The sequence below is a fragment of the Carcharhinus amblyrhynchos genome, chromosome 19, assembly GCF_965287045.1.
Source record: "Carcharhinus amblyrhynchos chromosome 19, sCarAmb.v2.hapA, whole genome shotgun sequence".
NCBI lineage: Eukaryota > Metazoa > Chordata > Chondrichthyes > Carcharhiniformes > Carcharhinidae > Carcharhinus > Carcharhinus amblyrhynchos.
The window spans coordinates 30,773,868-30,798,514 of NC_137342.1; the positions used below are offsets into that span (position 1 = coordinate 30,773,868).

General features: G+C 39.6%; 1 protein-coding gene across 1 annotated transcript in view; it reads right to left on the minus strand.

Moving 5' to 3' along the window:
* Positions 1 to 24,647, minus strand: part of reln (reelin) — a 318,770-nt gene that overhangs the window by 271,986 nt on the left and 22,137 nt on the right. Inside the window, exon 2 of the mRNA XM_080207461.1 lies at positions 20,349 to 20,459. Within this exon, the coding sequence (XP_080063587.1) occupies positions 20,349 to 20,459 (111 nt within the window). The remainder of the gene's footprint in view (positions 1 to 20,348; positions 20,460 to 24,647) is intronic.

Sequence of the window (24,647 nt, forward strand, 5' to 3'; positions counted from 1 at the left end):
TACTGAGCCTTGATGCTGGGTGGAGTGGGTGTGTGTGGATATGGTGCCAATCAAGCCAGCTGCTTTGTCCTGGATGGTGTCAAGCTTCTTGTGTGTCCAGGCAAGTGGGGATTAGTCCATCACACTCCTGACTTGTGCCTTGTAGATGGTGGATAGACTGTGGGGAGTCAGGGGCTGAGTTCGTCGCCGCTGTATTCCTAGCATCTGACCTGCTCTTGTAGCCACTGTCTTTATGAGCTATTGAGTTTCTAGTCAATGATAACCCCAAGGATGTTGACAGTGGGGGAATTCAGTGATGGTAACACCATTGAATGTCAAGGGGCGGTGGTTAGAGTGTCTGTTATTGGTAATGGTCATTGTCTGGCATTTGTGTGGCGCGAATGTTACTTGTCACTTGTCAGCCCAAACCTGAATATCATCCCGATCTTGTTGCATTTGAACATGGACTGCTTCTGTTGTAACATAAGCAAGCACAACAACCAATCAGAACACAAAAAGATTCCACAAATTGCAATTAGTTAAATGGCCAATTTTTCTTTACAGGTTAATATTGGTTGAAAGGAGAATTGTGGCCAGGTACACAAAGAACTTCCTTAAGGGTTACTTCAGGTGGCAAACGAGTCCTTGGATTAACATCTCCTCCAAAAGATGGCACTTTTATCAATGCAGCACACCCCCAGCACTGAAGTAACATCCGAGATTATGCGCTCAAATCCCTGGAATGGAGATTGAATCTGGAACTGTCCCTGCAAACTGGAGGGTAGCTAATGTCACTCCAACATTCAGAAAGGGAGGCAGAGAGAAAACAGACCAGACCAGTATGCTTAACGTTGGTAGTGGGGAAAATTCTTGAACCCATATTGAGGACTTTATAGAAGAGCATTTAGAAAGCAGTGGCAGGATCAGACAGAGTCAGCATGGATTTATGAAGGGGAAATCATGCTTGACAAATCTGTTGGGATACTTTGAAGACGTAACTAGTAGAGTTGATAAGGGGGAGAGCCAGCCGATGTGGTATATTTGGACTTTCAGAAAGCATTTGACAAAGTCCCGCACAAGAGATTATTGTGCAAGATTAAAGTGCATGGGATTGGGAGAAGTGTATCAAGATGGATAGAAAACTCTTGACAGAGAGGAAACAAAGAGTTTTAATGGGTGCTTTCCAAATTAGCAGGCAATAACTAGTGGGATGCCAAAGGGATTGGTGCTGGGACTCCAGCTTCACAATATATTAATGATTTGGATGGGGGAATGAAATGTAACATCTCAAAGTTTTCAGGTGATACCAAGTTAGGTGGGAGGGTGAACTGTGACAAGGATGCAGAGATCCTTCAGCATGATCTGGACAGGTTGGATGAGTGGGCAAATCAATGGCAAATGTAGTATAATTTGCATAAATGTGAGGTTATTCACTTTGGAAGCAAAAACAAGAAGGCAGATTACTACCTGAATGGCTGTAAATTGGTGGAGGGGATTATGTAGCAGGACCTGGTATCCTTATGCACCAGTCATTGAAGGTAAGCATGCTGGTGCAGCAGGCAGTAAAGAAGGCAAATGGTATTTTGCCCTTCATTGTGAGAAGTTTCATGTACAAGGACAGGGATGCGTTATTGCAATTATACCAGACAGGGCCTTGGTAAGGCCACACCTATTGTGTGCAGTTTTGGTCTCCTTTTCTGAGGAAGGATGTTCTTGCTTTCAAGGGAGGGCATTATCAGGCTGATTCCAGGGATGGCAGGGCTGATGTAGGAGGAGAGATTGATTAGGTTAGGATTGTTTTCGCTGGAGTTCAGACGAATGAGGGGGGATTTCATAGAGATTTATAAAATTCTAACAGGACTAGATAGGGTGGATGCAGGGAGGATATTCCTGACGGTGGGGGAGTCCAGAACCAGGGGTCACAATCTAAGGATTCAGGGTAGACCATTTAGGACAGAGGTGAGGAGACATTTCTTCATCCAAAGAGTGGTGAGCCTGTGAAATTCATTACTACAGGAAGTAGTTGATGCCAAAACATTGAATATATTCAAGAGGCAGCTGGAAATAGCACTTGGGGCAAGTGGGGTCAAAAATTATAGTGAGAAAACGGGATCAGGCTATTGAGTTGGATGATCAGCCATGATCGTAACAAATGGTGGAGCAGACTCGAAGGGCCAAATGGCCTCCTCCTCCTATCTTCTATGTTTCTATGAATCCACCTCCTCTTTACTCAGTGCTGTCATTGATCCAAGGCTAATACCTCAGTCAGAATTTCCTATCAAGAAGTCATCTCTACCATTCAGGTGGTTAAAAGATTCTATGGCATTATTCAAAGAAAGGAGTGTTCATCCCTCGACCAATGTCCCTAAACATATTACCTGGTCATGTACAGATTGTAAGACTCTAGCTGTACAGAAATTAGCTGCTGCAATTCCTACAAAACAACAAAGGCTATGCAATAAAAGTAGCTGATTAAATTCTGGAGTTTTGGTAAGTGCTAAATAAATTAAAGTTCTTTCCACCATTGATGTATTTAGACCAGTTAAAACCTACCTAACACTGCACTAAAATTATTTGACAATATTAAAACAGTGTTTGCCCTGCTGAGAGTTACCTTTGATGGTACTATTTCTATGATAATATTTTAAGAGCTGGATATATAATCTTGAGCAAAGATATACATTGAGAGGGGGCATATAAGCCAAGAAAAGAGTTTGAAGTCCGACCAGCTATAGTAAGAATGTTTAAGACATTAATAATGTCTTTATAAGTGATATAGAGGCTATACAATTGATAATGTTTCAGTTTTTTTATTCTGATTGAACCTTGCAGGAATCAATCATCACAACTAATTCGAAACTGACACTATAAGGAAAACAAAGAGTCACATTTAAAATATTCTCCCCTGTAGGAGTCAAAGTTACACCCAGATTCAGCACTTAGAATGAAAATGGTAAAATCAGGCCCAGTGTTTAGAGCAAAGCCAGCTCGAAAAACCAGTTGTTCTATCCCAAGTTGAAAGCAATTCCAAAAAATACAGGTGTGGTAACTATTACTGGATTTTGCCCATAGTTTTGGAACCTATGGGATGTTGCTTGGTGAGGTTTAGCTCAGGAGTTAATAAACTGCAGCTGTATAGGGCATTGGTGAGGCCGCAGCTGGAGTACTGTGTGCAGTTTTGGGCGCCGCACCTGCGCAAAGATATTTTGGCCTTGGAGGGAGTGCAGAGGAGGTTTACTAGGCTGATACCGGAGTTGAGGGGGTTGAGCTATGAGGAGAGGCTGAATAAACTGGGCTTGTACTCGTTAGAGTTTAGAAGAATGAGCGGAGATCTCATTGAGACGTATAAGATGATGAATGGGATGGATAGGATAGAGGTAGAGAGACTCTTCCCGCTCAGAAAGGACAGTAGGACTAGGGGGCACAGCCTTAAGATAAAAGGGGGGCAGTTTAGAACGGAGTTGAGGAGGAACTTCTTCACTCAAAGGGTGGTGAATCTCTGGAATTCTCTGCCCGTTGAACTGGTGGAGGCTGCCTCGCTAAATATTTTTAAGACGCGGGTTGATGGGTTTTTGATGAGAGAGGGGATTAAGGGTTATGGGGAGAAAGCGGGAAAGTGGAACTGAGCAGCGACAGATCAGCCATGATCTTATTGAATGGCGGGGCAGGCTCGAAGGGCTAGATGGCCTACTCCTGCTCCTATTTCTTATGTTCTTATAAACTAAAGGGATTTGGAACTGGATATATTTAAAGAATGGGATTTTCCACATCCCCCGCCCCGCTGTGGCATGTTTTACGTGTGGCAGAGGCAGCTTGACATTGGTTGGCGGTGGGATCTTCCAGCTCTGCTGCTGTCAATATGTTTTCCATCCGCCACTGGGGAACCGCAGCAGAATGGTCACTGTCAGTGAGACTGGAGGCTCCTACCAGTGGTAATGGCCAGAGACATTTGGCAGCAGTGTATTGCCATTAAGTTAGTTAAGTGTATTTCTAGTTTACTTTCCTGTTATGTTTTAGTTTTAATAAACATTTATTTTGTTTAAAATCATCACAAAAACACCTGGGACATCTTCATGTCATTCCTCACATTGTACCAAATTGTAAAGCATAGTTGGGAGCACACATTCTAAGTTTCCCTTCTGGATTTGGAATACCTTGCTTTTAACAGGTTGATCTTTTAGTCATTATACTGTTGTCATCTGTATCCCCCTCAGTCTTAGCAACTCCCTTTCTTTATCAAAAGTCACTAATAGTCCACTCTTTTTGACTCTGCTTTTAGCTCCACTTTTAAGCATTTTTAAATCCCTTTCTGACAACATCCAGCTTTTCCCTCTGCTTGGTAAAACTAACGAAGATGCCTTATAGCTAAGGTGCTTTTTGTGCTGGTTGTAGTACTCTTTGAGACATAATCAGATTCCCCATGAGTCTTTCCATAAAAAAATCATTGGAATCCAGTTACTATTTCCATAGTAACACTACAAGTTCTCTGCAGGTGTTGCTGTGGCAACATGTTAAGCCACCTGTTACTATTTTAACAGTGTCACCGTGGGTCACCCTGTTAATATTTGCAACATCATGAGACACCTAATCAGTATTTCCATTGTAACATCAAACAATCTAGCAGTATTTCCACTGTTATGCATAACCAATACAGAAATGGGCAGCATGGTAGCACAGTGGTTAGTACTGCTGCTTCACAGCTCCAGGGACCTGGGTTTGATTCCCGCTTGGGTCACTGTCTGTGTAGAGTTTGTACATTCTCTTTGTGTCTGTGTGGGTTCCCTCCGTGTGCTCTGGTTTCCTCCCACAGTCAAAAGATGTGCGGGTTAGGTTGATTGGCCATGCTAAAAATTGCCCTTAGTGTCCTGAGATGCATAGGTTAGAGGGATTAGTGGGTAAAATATGTGGGGATATGGGGGTAGGGCCTGGGTGGGATTGTGGTTGGTGCAGACTCGATGGGCCAAATGGCCTCTTTCTGTACTGTAGGGTTTCTATGATTTCTATGAAATAAGAAAAATGTAAGGAACAATTTTTTTTAAAAAAGCTGAAACAGACCCACCCCACCTGTAAAACAAAACTCTCACTTCGAAAATACCCTTAACTGTTGGGATAGTGTTCGTTGCAAAATGTGTCTGTTAAAGAAATCGTCATAGTCTTCCATGCAAGGGTTTACCAATTGCTTTTAACTATATACAACTATATGGTAAAAGGGTTCAAGTCTGGAGCTTCTCTATCTTTGGTCTTATCACATTTCTGGCCAACATCACACTGGCTCTAGGTTATGTGCCTTCTTACACCACTGTGAGGGCAGTTCTGTATTCAGTCCCACATTAACCCTGTATGTACCAGATCCTTCTACTACGCTAATTATGCATAACACTGATTGTTATACCACTGAGTGAGAACATTGATTCTGAAATGGGTTATGTGCTTATAACTTATGTGGTATGTGCCCCAAATTTCCTTCACTTATAGTGTTTGAAATAAAACAATATAGAGTAGAAGAGTTTAAGGGGAATAGTCAAAGCTTTATATTTTGGCTTTGATGAAAGGTCAACTTGAAACATTGGTTCTATTCTCTCTCCACAGATGCTGTCAGACCTACTGAGATTTTCCAGCATTTTTCTGTTTTTGTTTCAGATTCCAGCATCCAGAGTGTTTTGCGTTTATCTTTATATTTTAGGGTGATTTTGACATTTTATTTGGTGCATTTGAGTATTTTGGAACACATAATGAACAACAGCTTTGCATTTTTTAATGTTGAAAGGGCAATGCTTCCATGGGAAATGTAGATTTTTTGCATTAAAAAGGGACATTTCGGAAAATTTTAAGTATTTGTATACTTTGCAATAATTGGATTTTTGATTTACCAAGAGGAAAGAATTAAGTGACAGTTAGGTCTTCAAGTAATCAATCAGCTTCCCCAACAGTTACTGTTGAGGCCCCAGTGTCCTCAACAGTTACTTACACACTTCTAAGCCACATCTGCTCGCGTCACAGAGACCATTTATCCCCTCTCTATTGTCACAAGATCAAAATCTTGGAACTCCCTTCCTACCAGCACTGTCAATTAGTAGAATCATAGAAACCCTATAGTGCAGAAGGAGGCCATTCGGCCCATCAAATCTGCACCGACCATAAATCCACCCAAACCCTACTCCCATATCCCTACATATTTACGCACTAATCGCTCTAACCTACACATCTCACGACTCTAAGGGATAATTTTTAGCAAGGCCAATCAACCTAACCCGCACATCTTTGGACTGTGGGAGGAAACCGGAGCACCCGGAGGAATCCCACGCAGACACGAGGAGAATGTGCAAACTCCACACAAACAATGACCCAAGCCAGGAATCGAACCCAGGTTCCTGGAGCTGTGAAGCAGCAGTGCTAACCACTGTGCTACCATGCCGTCCTATTACACTACACGGACTGCAATGGTTCAAGAAGGTGGCTCACAAGCACTTTCTCAAGCTCAATTTGGGATGGGTAACAAATGCTGGCTGTGTCACTGATGCCCATGGCCTATGAAAGAAAAGAAAGCATTGTAACTCATCAAATACCCATGTCCTGTCCACAGAAACTTTCTACTTTCTATCTTCTCAGAGTTCAAGCTGGTATTCTTCTTCTCAAATTTAAGTTGCCACTATATTTCCTTCCAAAATCCTCTTCCATTCATAATGCATTCTCCTTTTTATTGCCTCTTCCTGGTTAATGTTAGAAATCTCCTTTCTTCCTAACCATCAATGACAGTGTCTACCATGAAGCATCAGCTTCTTTCTCAAAGTCGCATCTTTTACTGCTTTATTCCCCTTACAAAAGTGCTGCTCTCACCTCCTCCCTCCTTAGTGGGCTACTCTTAGGCTCTCATTTTGCTCCTTCAAAAATGTTGTTCCTGGCTACTCCATCATCTAAAGTACTATCTCTTATTTATCCCCTCTCTCATGTCCAAAGAACACTCCAGATCTCATAACTCCTGGTACTCCTGCTTTGCGATTGATGTTGCTGCAGTGGTGGGTGGGAATTTATGATCTGATGAATATTTTGACCAAAAATGTGCAATGATTTCAATCAATTCATTCAGGAGTGCCAGGAGATAGGTGCTAATGATACATGGGCAAGGGTTTGGTCCCTGCTGAAAGTCAGCACATACGAGGGCATACTAACCAAGGCCTCCAAAAATGCTAGCTGTCTGTGTTAATGCAGCTAGTTCACACTGATGTTGTTACACCACTGGATACCATGCCAGCATTCTCATTGTAACATTAACAGACACTATAATGAAATTTTTAAACTGACATTATCCTGATCCCATCTTTGCCCAAAATCCATATATCAGCACTTTTCAGTAATGATCACTTGTAGGGGGAATGAGGATGAATTTCCTCTGTGCTTGAATTCATAATTGTGGTAGTGTGGCCTCTTTAATGGACTACGTGACCAGGCCAGAATGGCGTGCCAGTGCGCAAACCTGAGCCCATAGAGAGTGAGGGCAAGCATCCCCGAGGCTGGGAGGCTGCAGGTGGAGTCAGGGCATTGTTGGGATTAAAACTGTATGGTTGTACTGTTAAACCCTTCATTGTACATGTCTCTTCTCAATCTTGCCACATCAAGGTGCCTCAGGTTACTACAATAGCAAATAAATCATGTTACAATTTTGCAACATGATAGCTGACAGCAAAAGCATGGAGACTAATCAAGAGCTGTAAACTGGACCTTTCAGTCTATAATATGTACATTTTGTAAACTGTGTTCCTGTGGGGTTCACCGTAGTAACCTTCACATAATCTGCTTATTGAATGCAATATTGTTTCTCACAATCCTTCTAATAAAAGTAAATCACACAAATGAAAGGTTTACTGGTGAAAATAACTAATATTTTTAATTACAATTAAAAACTAACAAGCAGCATAAAAATCAGCAAATACTGGAAGGCATAAAGCAGTAAATAATGCCTATCCCTCCAACAGAACTGGCTCAATGAGTGTGTTTAGCAAACAACGTAAAAACGCCGGCATATCCACATCATTTAGCAAACAAGGCAGAAGTTGAAATTCTCAGATTACAGAGTCAGTGCGCAGAGTGGATGGGACCAACCCCATGCTATCTCCTTGCTTGCTCCAAAAATCAATTCAAACTAAAATTGAATCAAATTCATGGGCCCCTCAAAAGATGCACACTAGGCCCAAGCTAATACGAACAAGCAATTCACCAGATCTCACGCTTGATGTTAGCCAAATGGCCGAGAAGCGATATCAGTTGCTGTCAACTGAAAAGAGTAAACTTCCATTGCATGGAGTGCCACTGATTTGTGTGGGATGCAACATCAAGATTTAGCAGCACTACTTTAATGTAAAAAATGCCTCCCATTTGGAATAAGCAACACATTTCAAAAGAACTGTTATCCTGTTCCTAACTCCTGTTTTTAACTTCTCAAGTGTCAAAACCAACACTTCTGTTAAATCCTGCAATGTAGAAATTCTCTGAGAAACTTAAGAAATATTTTATTTGTGGAAGCAATTAACAAGAAAACAGGCGTTTACAATGCATGCTCTGAAAAATATGAAACGCTGCCAATCATATAATGAAATAAAACAAGTGCCTTGCTATCAAAGGAACAACATTATTAGTTAAATCAAGGAAATGGGTCACTTTCATTTTATAATAAAACCAGCCAGTAGGGTAAGAGACTGGAGGGTACCTGCAGAAATGCACAGAATTAACCCCTTTTAGGAGAGAGAGAAACTAGATTAGAGGCATAGCTTCATAATTTCCGGCCACTCATAACTGAATTTGCTCCAAATATTATTGGTAATCTGAAGTGAACATGAAGTTTATATCCCACGTTAAATGATACAATTGGCCAGACAAAACACTAATGTTAAAATATCTTGAGCTAGCAAAATTCAAGGAGACGTTAGTGAGAAGAATCTGGATACTTTGATGTGTTATGCATCTTTACATGTGATAAGTGGTTGTGTTTTAAGTTCAATTACTTTCATTGAACCCCAAAGAGAGTAAACTATCAGTCCCTTCAAGCACATCTGTCTCACATTTCTAAAAGCAGCAGCAGTTTAAAGTGTTCTAATTAACAGTGCATGAAATATCATCAGCTGGGTGAATTCTGCAAGATAATTCATTTTTAAATATATATGCCGGTTGCTGACTTGCAAAATAATGCATTGGTTCAAAGGGTATTTGATACAGACAAGACAGAGAAAGGCCTTTTAAAAACACGCCAACTGTTATAATGAGGACATAGAGAGCGAGGCCTTGATAGACAACCATCTGTTTGCTTTCAGGCATTAACTCTTGTGGGAATCATGAATCTCAGATACACCTCCCCCAATTCCACCCCACCATCATCACCACATTATCACTATCTAAAATGTCTCACAGCAATTGTGAGCAAACCTAGTTTGCACAGAAACAGTGAACTTGGTCAGGAAATGTTAATGAAATGCCATTACAATTTAAGTTTGGAAGGAACAAATTTACCTCAGATGGTTGGTTCTGAGAGTGAATTACCAATTTCATTTCTGTAATAGCGCATAACATAAAACTCTGAGGCTTCATTAATTTTGTGTAAAACTTATGAAGAATGTGTTAATGTTACAGATCTTCCACGCATGCAAAAGGTATAGATCAGGTTCCTGCCACATAGCATTGCCTCAAGTTCAGAGCATTGGTGGGGGGAGTATTCCCAAGCAAGTGGAGACAGGTTTGAGTGTAATGCACACAAGGACACACAAACCAAGTCTTCCAAAAATACTGTCTGTCTGCTAAAGATGCCATTGGGTCAGGATCCTGACATTATCCTGTCCTCTCTGCTGGGTTTCACCCTGCTGGATGAGGGAATATCGAAGGAGAAGGGGGCAGTCCCTTGGATCTAAGATAAAGGTAAAATACTGTGGATGCTGGAATCTGAAACAAAAACAAAAATTGCTGGGGAAACTCAGCGGGTCTGATAGCATCTGTGGAGAAAGTATAGAGCCAACGTTTCGAGTCAGGATGACCCTTCATCAGAGTTGAAGGCAAAGAAAATCAGACAAGATTTATACTATGAGGGTATGTGTGTGTGTGTGTGTGTGTGTGTGTGTGTGTGTGTGTGTGTGTGTGAGTAATTGGACAAAGGAATGTAAATGGTGATGATATAGGCTGAGAAAGGTGCTATAAGCGTCCACTAAATGATTGGAACGCAGGAATGTCAGAACAAAGGTACAGATTATTTGGGGATTACCTCAGAATGTGGCAGTTGGCCCTGGGTGGGGGTGGGGGAGGAAGGTCTGCAGTCAGGATGGAGAGCAGGATTTCAGAAGTGCAACAACAAAAGTAAGACTAAAAAGTGACAAAAATGGATGAATGAGGTGAAAAGAAAAACATGAAATAAATGAAAATGGGTTGAAGTTGGGGAGGAAGTTCATACTCTGAAGTTGTTGAACTCAACGTTCAGAGTGGAAAGCTATAAAGCGCCCAAGTTGTAAGACGAGGAGCTGTTCCTCCAGTTCTCGTTGGGCTTCTTGGGTCCCCTTAGATCTGTTTGGAGGTGAGTTAAGATACTTAAACTTCAGTTCTGGATATCCCAGCCAGGTACCCACTTCCAGCAGCACCAGCTACCTTCTCTTTAGTCACATGCTAGTCTACAAGGCAGAGGGGATGGACACCGTGATTCAGTTCAAGGGAGGCAAGGTTCCCAACATAAGGTTAACAGCTCATCAACTTCTCCATCATATTTGAGCATTGTGTCGCAGGGTTTTTAACAGCAGGCTGCTACTGACACCTGCAGCCTCCTGAAAAAAGGCCTTTATACTGAAGGGTCACTCCATCTCTATTCTACCTGTAGAGTAAAGCATTAACAACAGGAGCACTTGACACTGATGTAACTATGATGCAACATCACATGATCTGGTGGAAAGCAGAAGTACAACCTTGTATAGAGTATGGAGATGTGCAAGACCTGTAAATAAATTGTTGTTATGAATAACAGCCTATGGTAGCATTCTTAGAGTAACAGGGTAAATCCTAAAGAAACCCCATATCGTACTTGACCGCAAGACAAAACATATTGGCAGTGAATGAGCATAAAGACCAGAAAAACTCCAGGAGAAGATGGCAGATCTGAAAGATCTGCAAACCCTTGGGAAAAGGACAATATGAAGAAAAAGGATTGAAGACTCACCTGAGTTTGGAGCACTGAACATCATGGGCAGACACACAGACCCTGAGTCCAGACAACAGTGAGTGCAGGTCACAATCTAAAACCCAGCTCATTGAAGCAGCAGAAGATCCAGAGATTAAGATATGTATGGAGTCTCGATTGCCAGTCCCAGAACTGTTCCGAAATGCTTAAGCTCACAACAGCTTAACACTAGGAAGTTGGAAAAAGAGACTCTCCAGATATAGAACCGCTTCAGATTTGCATAAGAAGGAACAAGGAGATCAGGTCAGTACTTATTCTACGAAGTAGGGACTTTGCAGATGATTGCAGGAAGACAGGGGGTTTGGATTTTTCGGCCATGCTCACCCCAAAACTGGAAAATCCTGCCCGAGATCAACTGACCTTTGCGTGGTCCACAACCCCCGCCCATTATGATTCCCATGGTGGGCTGGACTGAAAAATTCCCCCAAGAAGTCAATGAGACTTCAAGCTCATGTTCAAAAGTCTTTGAACACTGATCAAGCAAAACTTAGTCAGGGGGAAATGACCTGTACAGACTTAAAGAGAATTGTGACTGTGGGTCCTCAGGATGAATTAATACACAATTGTATAGCAGTTAGTGTTTTAGATGAAACCCTATCAGATCTCTTGCAAATGAGGGAAGATTTGCCTCTTTTTACAACAGACTAAGCTTAGGAAGCTAAAGATAGTAGTTGGTTGCAGGGAAAGTGATGTCCTTTGGGAAAAGATGAGTGAAGCCTTTCGACATGTCAGGCAAAAATGAGAAAATGCAGTGAAGCAAAAGACCACAAAATTGGAAAAAAGAGCAACAACTGCCATCTTAAAGTGCTCTTAGCATGGCAAGAAAACCCTGTACAAGCAGGAAGAATGTCCAGCATGAAGAGCAGAGTGCCACAATTGTAGAAAATTAGGACATTTTTAAAATTGCCTGCCAATCTAAAACACAAGTTGTTTAGAGTGGAAAGAAAAATTAACAAGACTAAGTCAAAGCCACAAAATGAAAGAATACAGGAAAACACAACCACCTTTTTAGGAGAACTTAATGAAACAGAAAATTATTGTTTGAGCATTAAATTAGAAGTTGATGGTCATCCCACATTCAAGCTAGATACTGGAGCAGGTATTTCAATTTTATCTGATGAAGTAAAGTGGCTTAAAAATATTACATTACAAGCAGGCCTCATTCAGTTGCACAGTTCAGGAGAGACTGCACTGAATGTAATAGGCCAACACTTGGCAAGATTAAAATATAAGAATAAAGAAATTATTGAACCTCTATATGCTATACAGAACCAAGAATCATCATTACTTAGCAAAAGAAGATGCCTGCAGTTGAGGCTGATTTAAAATGTTGATGAAATTGCTAATGAGCAGTTCAGTAATATATTCAAAAATGAATTTCCATCTTTATTTTTATGCTGAGGAAAGCTAAAGATGGATTATCATGTAACCCTAAGGGAGGATGCTCAGCCTTGATAGCTCTTCATGGCAAGGGGGGTCCATTACCCACTTTTGGAAAAAGTCACAAGTGAGATTGAACAGATGTAACACGAAGGGGTTATCTCTCCAGTAACAATACCACTGAAGTGGTATCTGGAATGGTCAAAGCACTAAAGCTTCATAGCTCAATTAGAATCTGTGAATTAAAGAAGTCAGCAGAGCACAAAATCTACCTGATGACATCAGTAGATGAAACTCTGGCCAAATTAGCAAAAAAAATCACTCTCTTCACAGAACCAAGTGTCAGCAATGGCTTTTGGCAGTTACTTTGGACAAAAATATTCAGATTGCTAACTGCTTTTATCACCTCAATGGTTACCATTTGGAATCACTTCTGCATGAGATATTTCAAAGAACATCAGGCCTTGGAAGGCAGGGATGGAGTAAAATGCCACATGGGCAACATTCTTGAACATGTTTCATTGAGGGAAGAACAAAACCTTTGAGTGGGAGTGGTCCTCAATGTTCAACAAAAACCAGGTTTGATATTAAACAACAAATGTGACTGGCAAAATTCTTAAGGCACATTGTGCAAGTGAACTATCTGGGTTTACCAAACCTTCATGCATAAGTGTTGATTTGCTGAAAACCAAGGGGGGAGAGAGTGTGTGTGTACAATTTATGGAGGGTGACTGTGAGGCATGGGTGCAAGCAGGTAATAGGACGAGTGAGAGTCTTGGTTACTGAAATGAAGGTATGGGATTCCTGTAGAGAGAAGAAATTAGTAGAACAGTGAGATGTATTATCCTGAGCACTGATGTCCTGGAGAATATTTTGAAAATCAAAGTGTGGGACTTGGCACCTTAAAGTGCTGTGCCACTTACCTATCATGCCCTCCTGAGGCAAAAACAGAAAATGCTGGAAGATCTCAGCAGATCTGACAGCATCTGTGGAGAGTCTGGATCATCAGCTGTGTGGGCAGATGGGACGTGCAGGCAGTCTTACCAGGGCACCTCTCTCTTCCTGTAGTTGTTGTAGCCTCAAAAATCAAGAGTTGGTGAGCCTTTGTAACTAAGTTCATGGATCCTTCAACCGGAATTCCTTCCCTTGAGAGAATGGACACATCATCTCACTTGCCTTCTCTGACTGGACACAGGACCCTGGAGGCAGGAGCCATGGCTCAATAAAAAAGCTCCTTTACCATCCGTGTTACGCTACTACAGATGGTGGTGCCATTTTGGCTGAGATTAATTCTGAAAAATTCTGTCTGTTATTGCTGAAATATTCATTCAAAAAAGTAGTGGGCTGGATTTCACAGTCAGCAGTGAACTGTCTGGATTTGCTATGATCTTCAAGAAGAGCTTCCCACAAATACCTAGGAATTTCTGTGGATTTTCTCTTTCTTAAAGACAGTCTGAATTTACCGTCAAGTTGAGGGCATCTTCAGGGATGTTTCATCAAGTAGCCAATCACAATGAAGTATTTTGACACACAGAGTTTTTAGAAAGTAAAAACCATTGATTATCCTTCATTTTTGATTCAATTTTACAAAGAGAAAAATAAACATATGGAATATACACATGATACTAAAGTAGAAACTGAAATAAACTTCACCATTATAGAGAAATTTGAGATTTCAAAGTGTAAAATTTTCTAAGGACACAGTTGTTCAATAGTAAAACGCTGTTAAAAATGAGTTACTCTTCATTCAACAAGGTGTGACTTCTTCAAGAGTCTTTACAACAAGACTAATAGTGTAAAAGGGTCTCATCAGTACTGTGATATAAAATTGATTGGGGTCTGGAAGGCCTTCAATACAGCGCCTTGTGGGAAATTGTTGAATCACTGACAGCAAATTCTGGATTTCCATGTTTAGCTGTGCATATACGGACTCCAGAGGTTACTGTCAGTTTCAGAGAAGTAATGATGATAAATGCTGGCAGTTTTACCACCATAGCTATGACAAAATACAACCACTAAAAAAGTATTCATGTTTTGGAAAGATGAAATAAAACTTTTTAAAAAATCAACGTGGAAGTTATTAGAATTCAATTATTAAGTCTGCAAGTGTTAAATATCAATTTCAACATTAGATGCTGGTACTTGCAAAAATGATTTTATCACTACATAAGTTGTTAGTAGCAAATATTTAATTAAGTCTGAGAATGTGTGGAGCCAGTGAGAAATCCTTTTAAAAGCAGAATTCTCAAAAAGAAAAAGAAGTGTTTTATTTAAGTAGTTTGGTGCAAAATTCTCCAATAGTTTTAAAAGTGATTTTGTAAAGCAAGAATGCTGCATATATTAACATTTAACATTCTGTCAGATTGTCCTCATATATCATCTGTTTGACAAATACTCTCAGCATAAATCGAAAGCCCTGAGGAATACTAAGTAAAGGACAGAGTTAAATAGATGTTCACATCTCTGCAGGTAAGATCAATTGTACCATTACTCTCAGAATTGGTATTCGGGTTTTAAAAATGTTCTACGTTTACTTTTGAGTTTCTGATTGAAGACTGATTGCAAAGTGACATATAAACAGAATCAAACCAGTTCATTATATATTCTACAACAGGATAAAACATACTGCAATTTTATGTCACTTAAACAATTTGAGTGTCATGTACTAACATTAGGCAACATATAACCTGATGCAGACTGCATGTACTATCCAAATGCTGTTCATATATGATCTACAGTCACCCACAGCCCAATTTATCAGTTATGTATTTGTTCAACCCTAACTTAAAAATTCATCCCTCTGTAATCTATTGGTGATGCTGCTACAATTTGTTACATTTCATTCATTTCTACAATGTCCTTTGTCCTTCTAGTGCATTTAAGGTGTGTATTGTGGGATTATTTGAATTAAATACATATTGTTTACAATTCTGCTCTGTTGAAATTGGCCAAGGAGTGTGTTTCATTCCATTAAAGATGCAATTTCAATGTCCTCAGCTTTTATCTTGGACACTGATAGCTGTTAGTTATTGTAAAGGAAATATGTGATGTGATGGTCTATACAATGGTCATGAATACTAACAGCCAAATTAAGTAAAGCAGTTTTGTGATAGATTTCAGTCATATAGTTTTACTTTGTTAAAAAAGAAAACTAGGTTTCTTCCATTTTATTTATTCATTCATGAGACATGGGCATCAGTAGCTGGCCAGCATTTCTTGCCCATCCCTAGTTGCCCTTGATTGATACAACTGAGTGGCAGAGGGCAGTTAAGGGTCAACCACATTGTTGTGGCTTGTCAGACCAGGTAAGGATGGCGGATTTCCTTCCCTAAAGGAAATTAGTGAACCAGATGGGTTTTTCTGACAATCAACAATGGTTTCATGGTCATAAGTAGATTTTTAATTCCAGATTTTTTTATTGAATTCAAATTCCACCATCTGCTGTGGTGGGTTTGGAACCCAGATCTCCAGAACATTAGCTGAGCTTCTGGATTAGTAGTCTAGTGATAGTACCACTAGGCCATCGCATCCCCATGTGCAATGATTTAAGTTAGACTTTGACTAATTATTCCTGTATTATTCATTTTCTTGTACTTAGTAGTTGCTTCTGGCTTTAATCAGCTCTCTGTCTTCAATTCCAGCTTTGAACAGATGGAGATTACTTTATCACCATTATATATACAAGATAAGATTCTCACTGGAATAAAGTGCATGTGTAGCACAAGTTTTATAAACAATACAACTAATTGTGCGTATCACAGAGGCTTGTAGTCTTTTAACTACTGACTTTAATTTGCAACTATCCTATGTAGCTCTTCATACACTTAATTCTGAATTTGGAACTTTTCTGCAAATAGCCTCAGTAGTTTGCTCTTCTCCAGTGCACATAAATAGACTTCAATATTCAATTTTTAAGTGCAAGAATGATTTTTATTAACGCACCTAAGAGCTATAATTCATTACAGCTGAACTTTTGGCAGATTACACTCCTGTGATACACTGCAGGATGTTCCTCTATGTTAAAGGTGTTAATAAATGCAAATTGCTGTTGGTGTATACAACTAACCCATTTAAACCCAATCAGTTTTAAGTAAACAAAACATTTTTCCTTTTTACTGATTAACAACTACCTCATAGTTATTTCAAAGGTAAATACATATAATGCATGGATGTCAGCAAATGTTGGTATCTTAAACCGGGCGCGGTTGACAGAGTAAATTATAGATTAAATTATGGAAGGATCAAGCTTGCTGGATTTAGTTTCCCTTTTTGTGTGATTTCATTTCCAAGGTTTGGAAAGTTCAGGAAATCAAATGAACAATATGCATACTGATCAGTCCAGATGACACAGTTTCCTATTAGTAGACCCAATTTAAAAAAAAATCATTACAAATAATAAAACCAAATCGCAGACATTTTGCAGCTAATCAACACTGGGTCTTCCCAGGAGATTTAGCCTACCACATGCTTGGGATATTTTCCATTCCTTTTTACGGAAGTAATAGATTCATGTTAATCTGTCATTCTGCACTGTAGTGTTAGTAACATGCAGACAAATGTTACAATTGAACATTGAGATGTGATAATATCAGTTCTGAAGACCTTAGAATTTTCTGGAATCAATAACCACGGTTCAGTACTTGGATAGCCAAATAGATGTCTTTGAAGTGCGCACTTAATTAAAAGGGGGCTGTCAGCTGTGATTGATTTTAGTGCAGGAATGAATTGTGGTTCCAAAGTGCATTTGCCTGAAGAGTGATTGGGATATATAACTAGCATGTAATTACTGAAATACTAATGCACACAACAAAATTCAATCATCTTTGAAACGGGACTGATTTCACAGTGTGTTTGTAACCATTCCTTTCCTGAAGAGTCTGACAATACTTAATATAAAAAGCTGATTGAGTACTATATATGTTAGCAGCTAGAACATTTTTTTTATATAGGTCAGAGATTAAAGAATCACAGTAATTATGATGCTTCCATGCCGTGCAGGAATAGCAAATGTGCACTACTGTTGAACTACACAGAGACAATACAAGCCAAAATGTTTCAAGTGTCACACTTGCATGTTCTGTAAAGCTAATTTTTTTAATGAAAGAACTACCTTACACAGAAATGACATGGCTAGCTGTCTAAATGTATTCATTTGCAGCTACCCTAGCCTATGGCTAGTAAATATGTAGCTGAGAGAATGAATATTGCAGCATGAGAGACATGTTCCCTGCGGCAAGGTGTTTTCAAACATATTAACTATGAAAATGAATTACTGTAAATAAACAATCACTGGCATTCAGATGGGAATTGCAAGCAGCCAGTATTTTCTCTTGGCAATTTTTCTTTTACCTTGTCCTCTCACTAGCCCCAAAATGGTAATCAACAATAAATCAAATTCTTTATTTCAAAGATGTATGTATTTAATTGATTACCATGTGTCATGACTGGAGCTGTGCCCTTCCCTCCTCCCCCACCTCCTCAACATTATGCCACATTAAGATTTAAACAGTTTTAACTCAGCCCTCCTGAACAACATGAAGGTTTTCAGTAAGCATGTGTCTTATGGGCACCTTTCATCACTGTAGTGTGAGGAAAAAATGTAATTTCTCCAGTCATTATTAAGTGATAGCACATGTTAGACAAAGTAAGAGTTCTGAATTAAGTACTTTTAAAATAAACATCAAACATGCAAAACAAAAGTTTACATAAATTACATTCTTGTTACTTGACAATGAAAAAGGAAAAATCGATCCAATCTGCTATCACGTACATATCTGATTGGCTCAATCTTTCTAAAAGGAAGGTTTTTTAAAATGTTCCCTCCCAATTTTCCTTGCAGGTTAGGTGCATTGGCCATGATACGTTTTCCCTCTGTGTACCCGAATAGATGTCAACTAGTGTCAGGGGATAAGCAGGGTAACTTAGCATGGCCAATGCACCTAACCAGCAGGGAAAGTGGCAGCACGGTGACACAGTGGTTGGTACTGCTGCTTCACAGTGCCAGGGACCTGGGTTCAATTCCAGCCTCAGGTCACTGTCTGTGTGGAGTCTGCACGTGGGTTTCCTCCAGGTGCTCAGGTTTCCTCCCACATTCCAAAGATGTGCGAGTTAAATTGATTGGCCATGCTAAATTGACCCCAGTGTCAGGGGATTAGCAGGTAAATAGGGCCATGCTAAATTGACCCTAATGTCAGGGGATAGCAGGGTTATGGGAATAGGGCCTGGGTGGGATTGTGGTCGGCGCAGACTCGATGAGCTGAATGACTTCCTTCTGCACTGCAGGGATTCTACAATTCACTTTCCCTTCTGCAATCTCCCTTCATGGTACATTACCTCCAACAGAAAAAGGTCACGTGAGAACAGGTCAGTGAGACTCACCCTCCAAACCAACCTCCTCCTGCCCGCTGCCCCTGCCCCATTTGGAAGTTCCCCATCTTTATTACATCATATCTGAGGTCAATAACTCCATCCATGGGAGTTCATGTTCCCCAGTGATGATTGATATCTATTCTTCTGCCACATGAATAGCAATTGTAAAACCAATTTGCATAATTAATACACTTCCATTAAATGTGAAAAGTTAAGTTAGGTACCCGGAATTAGAAACAACATGTAAATCAATGCACTTCACATCCTAAAGCAGATGCTGGAAATCTAATAGAAAAACAGAAAATGCTGAAAATACTCAGCAGGTCAGGCAGCATTTGTGCAGAGAGAAACAAGCTAATGACCTTTTGATCAGAACCTTTCTATTTCGAGCATTTTATTTATTTTTCCTCACATCCATGTCATACATTTCAGTCATAAAAGTGGGACAATGTTTTTAAGTTTATTTATTAGTGTCATAAGTAAGCTTGCATTAACACTGCAATAAAGTTATCCCCTAGTTGCCATATTCCAGCATCTGTTCGAGTACACTGAAGGAGAACTTAGCATGGTCAATGCACCTAACCAGCACATCTCTCGGACTGTGGGAGGAAACTGGAGCACCCGGAGGAAACTCACACAGACACGGGGGAAACATGTAGACTCCACACAGACAGTAAGCCAAGCCAGGAATCAAACTCGAGTCCTTGGTGCTGTGAGGCAGCAGTGCTTGGTGCTGTGAGGCAGTAATGCTTGCCATTGTGCCACCATGCCTTGCAGTTGATAGATAACTCAACAAACAGGGCCAATGTTTTGAGTTGGTTGATATCTGAGAAGGTAAAATCCTGCTTTCTCTCTAGTATGTACACAGCTGAGTCTAGTGAGAGTCAACAATGAAGAATCCCAAGCATGAATAATGGATGAGACTTCATCTCATAATCAACTCCAAATTTTTGACATTGTACAACTGGGTAGCATTGAGAAGGAAGTGGCATTCCTGGTTCATTTTAAACTGTTTCTCATATCCATGTATGAGTTGATCTGCTTCCAGGTTACATGGTGGCATGCATTATCAATATCCCCAAATTGAAATATGACTTCAGCAAAGAACTCGCCATCGTGTACAAGATTTCAATGTTGGCTTGAGGTGTTACACTTCAGTAAGGCAGCCTCTTCTTTATTACAGCTTAGTACTCCTTAATGCACAAGAAATAATCAAATTACTCTCTCCCATACTCTGAAATTGAATGGAATCAGAGAAATAATCATTGTGGTAATTGTTTGCAAATACAGCTATGGGATGCAAACCACTTTGCACTATGTTCCCTTTCTTTTCCAATCATATATTAACATTTCAATTAAAGTTTATTTTTGATCTTGAACGAGAAACAATTTAAGTTTAAAGGGTAGTGAAACTTACCAAGACCAAATGAACCGGGACCACTGACACTTTGTGGGGCTTGGATGCTTGTCGATGTGTAGAGACCAGTTACCAGTAAACCATCAAAGTATGTGCTGGTGGAAATAGTCACTGAAATACATTAAAATAGAGGTTTGATCCATTAATAATTGTGAAATCAGATAAGACACACAATATAAATCATTAGGAGCATATTTTGGGATATGATGGTCTCATCTCGGCCTACTATAGACATAATTGCTATTCCGTATAAAAGTGGATTACATATGCAACTCAACAACTTGACAAGATATATGATTATAGTTAGGGTACCAGATCAGAAACCACAAGGGATATTATGAAGTCAGACTAGACCCCAACAATTTTCTATTTTGGCATTAGTGTGAGAATAAGATGTTTCATTCCAGGCATGATTCTATTCACAAACAAGGAAGCTTTTATCAAAACAAACTTTATTTAACAATACAGTTCAATTATAATACATAACTTAGCTTAATTTTTAACAATTTTACAATACTTAAACATAACAAGAAACAATTCTTAACTGCTAACCCATCACTAAGAGTCCCAACAGGCAATATTCCTCTTATCGACTTAAACCTCTCTTTAAAATTAGTTAGCAAAACACAGGCATACTTGCTTTAACTTAGGTTACCAGGTTTGGAGCTTTTAGAGAGCGAGAAACAGAGACACTCTGTGAAGATGCCGGCCTTGGACTGGGACTTCAGGCAGCCCAGGCAGAAAATACTTGTATTTTAAAATAAAGATAAAACTGAGCTTTCCTGTAAACTTAACTCCTCCCACTAATCATCTGACTCTGCCCCTGTCAATCAACCTAATCAAAAACTCTCATGACTAATCTTGAAGGTGGGGACATGTTTGGCATAACTTTTTGGGCCGAAGGGTCTGTACTGTGCTGTAGTTTTTCTATGACATAAGAACATAAGAAATAGGAGCAGGAGTAGGCCAACTAGCCCTTCGAGCCTGCCCTGCCATTCAATAAGATCATGGCTGATCTGTCGTGGCTCAGTTCCACTTTCCCACCCTCTCCCCATAACCCTTAATCCCCTCGCTTATCAAAAACCCATCAACCCGCGTCTTAAAAATATTTAGCGAGGCAGCCTCCACCACTTCAATGGGCAGAGAATTCCAGAGATTCACCACCCTTTGAGTGAAGAAGTTCCTCCTCAACTCCGTTCTAAACCGCCCCCCCCCCCCCTTTATCTTGAGGCTGTGCCCTCTAATCCTACTGTCCTTTCTGAGCAGGAAGAGTCTGTCCACCTCTATCCTATCCATCCCATTCATCATCTTTTATGTCTCAATGAGATCTCCCCTCATTCTTCTAAACTCTAACGAGTACAAGCCTAGTTTATTCAGCCTCTCCTCATAGCTCCGGTATCAGCCTAGTAAACCTCCTCTGCACTCCCTCCAAGGCCAAAATATCCTTGCTTAAGTGCGGCGACCAAAACTGCACACAGTACTCCAGCTCTGCATACCTAGTCTAAAATCCCACAAAGAACCTAAATAAACAAAAGGTCCATTAACTCTACGCAGCAGCACATTCCTAAAATCAGTTATTGGTCGACATTCTTGGCATCTGCTACATGTTTACCAGACCAATCGATTCTTGTAACAAAATACTTCCTTTTAAAGTAACCCCATCTTACACATAAAATATATCAAAATAGCACACTCTTATCAAGGCTATCATGTGTAATAACATCATCTTTTAGTCACTATGTGTGCTGAACCAATGTTACCAGGCTAGCCAGACAGTAATCAGTGATGGTTGTGCTACCCTTCAATATATTATGGACAAAACATTATAATGAACAAAGATAAATGCAATAGATATGTTACTACTGCCTTCTCAGGTAAACGTGAATGCTCGTTCTAACAAAATCTACAACAAAATTCTGTGAACAAATGCACTTAAGTGTTAATTGAATTCAGTGAAATTGCCAAATAAAAAATGCCAAATCTTTTCAAACAATGCTTGTCAGTCACCATCAACAGTCCCCATGGTAATGCCTCTACCAATCAGAGTCCATTTGCTGACAATTAGCACTCTCTTCTCAGGCAGTATAGAATTGTTGTATATCCTGACATTTCTTTGGTCAGGAGTTTGTTTTTCTTAATCCCTCCAAGAAGAATCTTGTTTTTTATTGTTAAATGCACTGTATAAATGCTGTTGACTGTGAAAGACTGGAGGGGGGCATACATATATAGCAAGGTGGGCAGATGAAGAAGTAATGTAGTTTGATTTTGATAACTTCATTTCTCAAAAATAGGAGCAGGAGTAGACCATTTGGCTGCTTGAACCTTTCCGCCATTCATTAAGAGCATAGCTGATCTGATTGTGACTTTAACTCCACACTCCGTGACTTTGTAGATAAAAAGTTTGTCTAAGTCAGCCTAGAATTTATTCAAAGCCTTAGCCACCTTGACCCTCTGGTGTAGGGAATTCCAAACCCTCACAAAAGAAATTCCTCACCTCCAACTTAATTGGAAGAGCCCCTAATTTTGAAACTGTGCTTCCATGTTCTATAATACATTTTGCAAATAAAAGAAGAAGGAAGTATATCTTAAGTGCCTGATTTCAAAGTATGTTGAGAAGCAGAAGGACTTAGGAGTACAGATACAAATGGTATTAAAGATAGCAAAATTAGATAAAGCTACAGAAAAATGAAATCCTTGGTTTTCTATTTAGATATGTACAATTTAAGGCTAAGGAGGCAATGTTGAATTTAGTTGAAATTTGCTTAGTTAGCTTTATGCTCCATTAACTTCAGCTCATCCAAAACTGCCTAAATCCTTAACACCAATAAAATTCACCCAGCTCTTTGTTCTTCAGTATCTTAAATTTTAAATTCTCACCCTCATGTTTAAATCCCTTCATTGTTCACCCCTTCCTGACTCTGTTAAAAAACATTTATTTGCATAGAAGATGGAACTGTCTTCCACAAATCATTGTTGAAACAGAGTTCAAAAAAGTAATTTTAATAATTGCTTGAAAAAGCAGAACATTAAAAGGTTGGGGAGGAGAAAGAGCATGAGATTCAAGCAGGTTGAAGTGGAGAGAAACATCTGTGCAAGTTTGATGGGTGAAATAGCTCTTTCAATGCTACAAAATGTCATATAGTATATCATGACTTCATGTGATTGATATCAATAGGAATAAAAATCAGGAAGGCATAAAACAGGCTGCCAACTTCTATCACCCTTTTCACACCATTGCACAATGTCAAGATCTACTGCTGTGTATCCACAAGCACAGCAATTTCATTGTTCAGTGTCACTTAGTAGCTAACAGGAATAGTGTGAATATAAAGTGAAAGACTGTTAATAATCCAGGTATGTGAGAAAGTGATACTTCAGAAGTGCAAACAGCATGGCTTGAGATTAACATAATTGTTGGAAATCTGTTTGCTGTTCTTCATTTATTATGTATTTGTTCACAGTAGAACGACAGAGCACTTTCAGATGTTTAGACTTTCACAACACCACATACTGACATTTGTTCCTGTAATCTGGGTGAGGCAACAGAAAGTATAGGAATACAGCCTACTCACCCACATGTTATCAAACTAAAGTTAACAAGCTAGATTGGAATTCAACTTTATTATTAACTAGGCTGATTATTCAGGCAACAGGTTCCATTGTAGAGATTGATGAAGTTGCTGGATTGACATTGGAAGAAGGCATATGAAATGAACCGTGTATCATCAATTATTGTAACTTTTCTCAAAACAGGTGCAGTAAAACACCTTTGATGCAAAGTTATGGAAGTGACAATCAGAGGTTGTTTTTCGCATTATGAATTAATCTTTCAATTAACAACAGAACTTATGTAACAATCATTACGCACAGAATCAAAGTTGTATAAATCCTACCATGTTAACAAGGATGGTGTTGATTGTCCCCTGTGCTCTGTTAGTTGGATATCACTCATTCATGTCAATATCAAGTATTGTTCAAACAGTGTGAAATGCTTTTATGTTGTTCCCATTAAGACTGCAGCAATCCAACTTGTACTGGGATTTCAACTTTCGATTCATCTATAGAACAGGTGGGGTGGGTGGGCAGAGTACTTATTCAATAGCATGCCTGATCCAAAAAGCAAAGAGTGGAGGTAAATGGGTATCTTTCTGGTTGGCGATCGGTGACTAGTGGTCTGCCTTTGGGATCAGTGTTGGGACTGCAATTGTTTACAATTTAAATAGATGATTTGGAGTTGGGGATCAAGTGTATTGTGTCAAAATTTGCAAATGACACTAAGATGAGCAAAGTGTGTAGAGG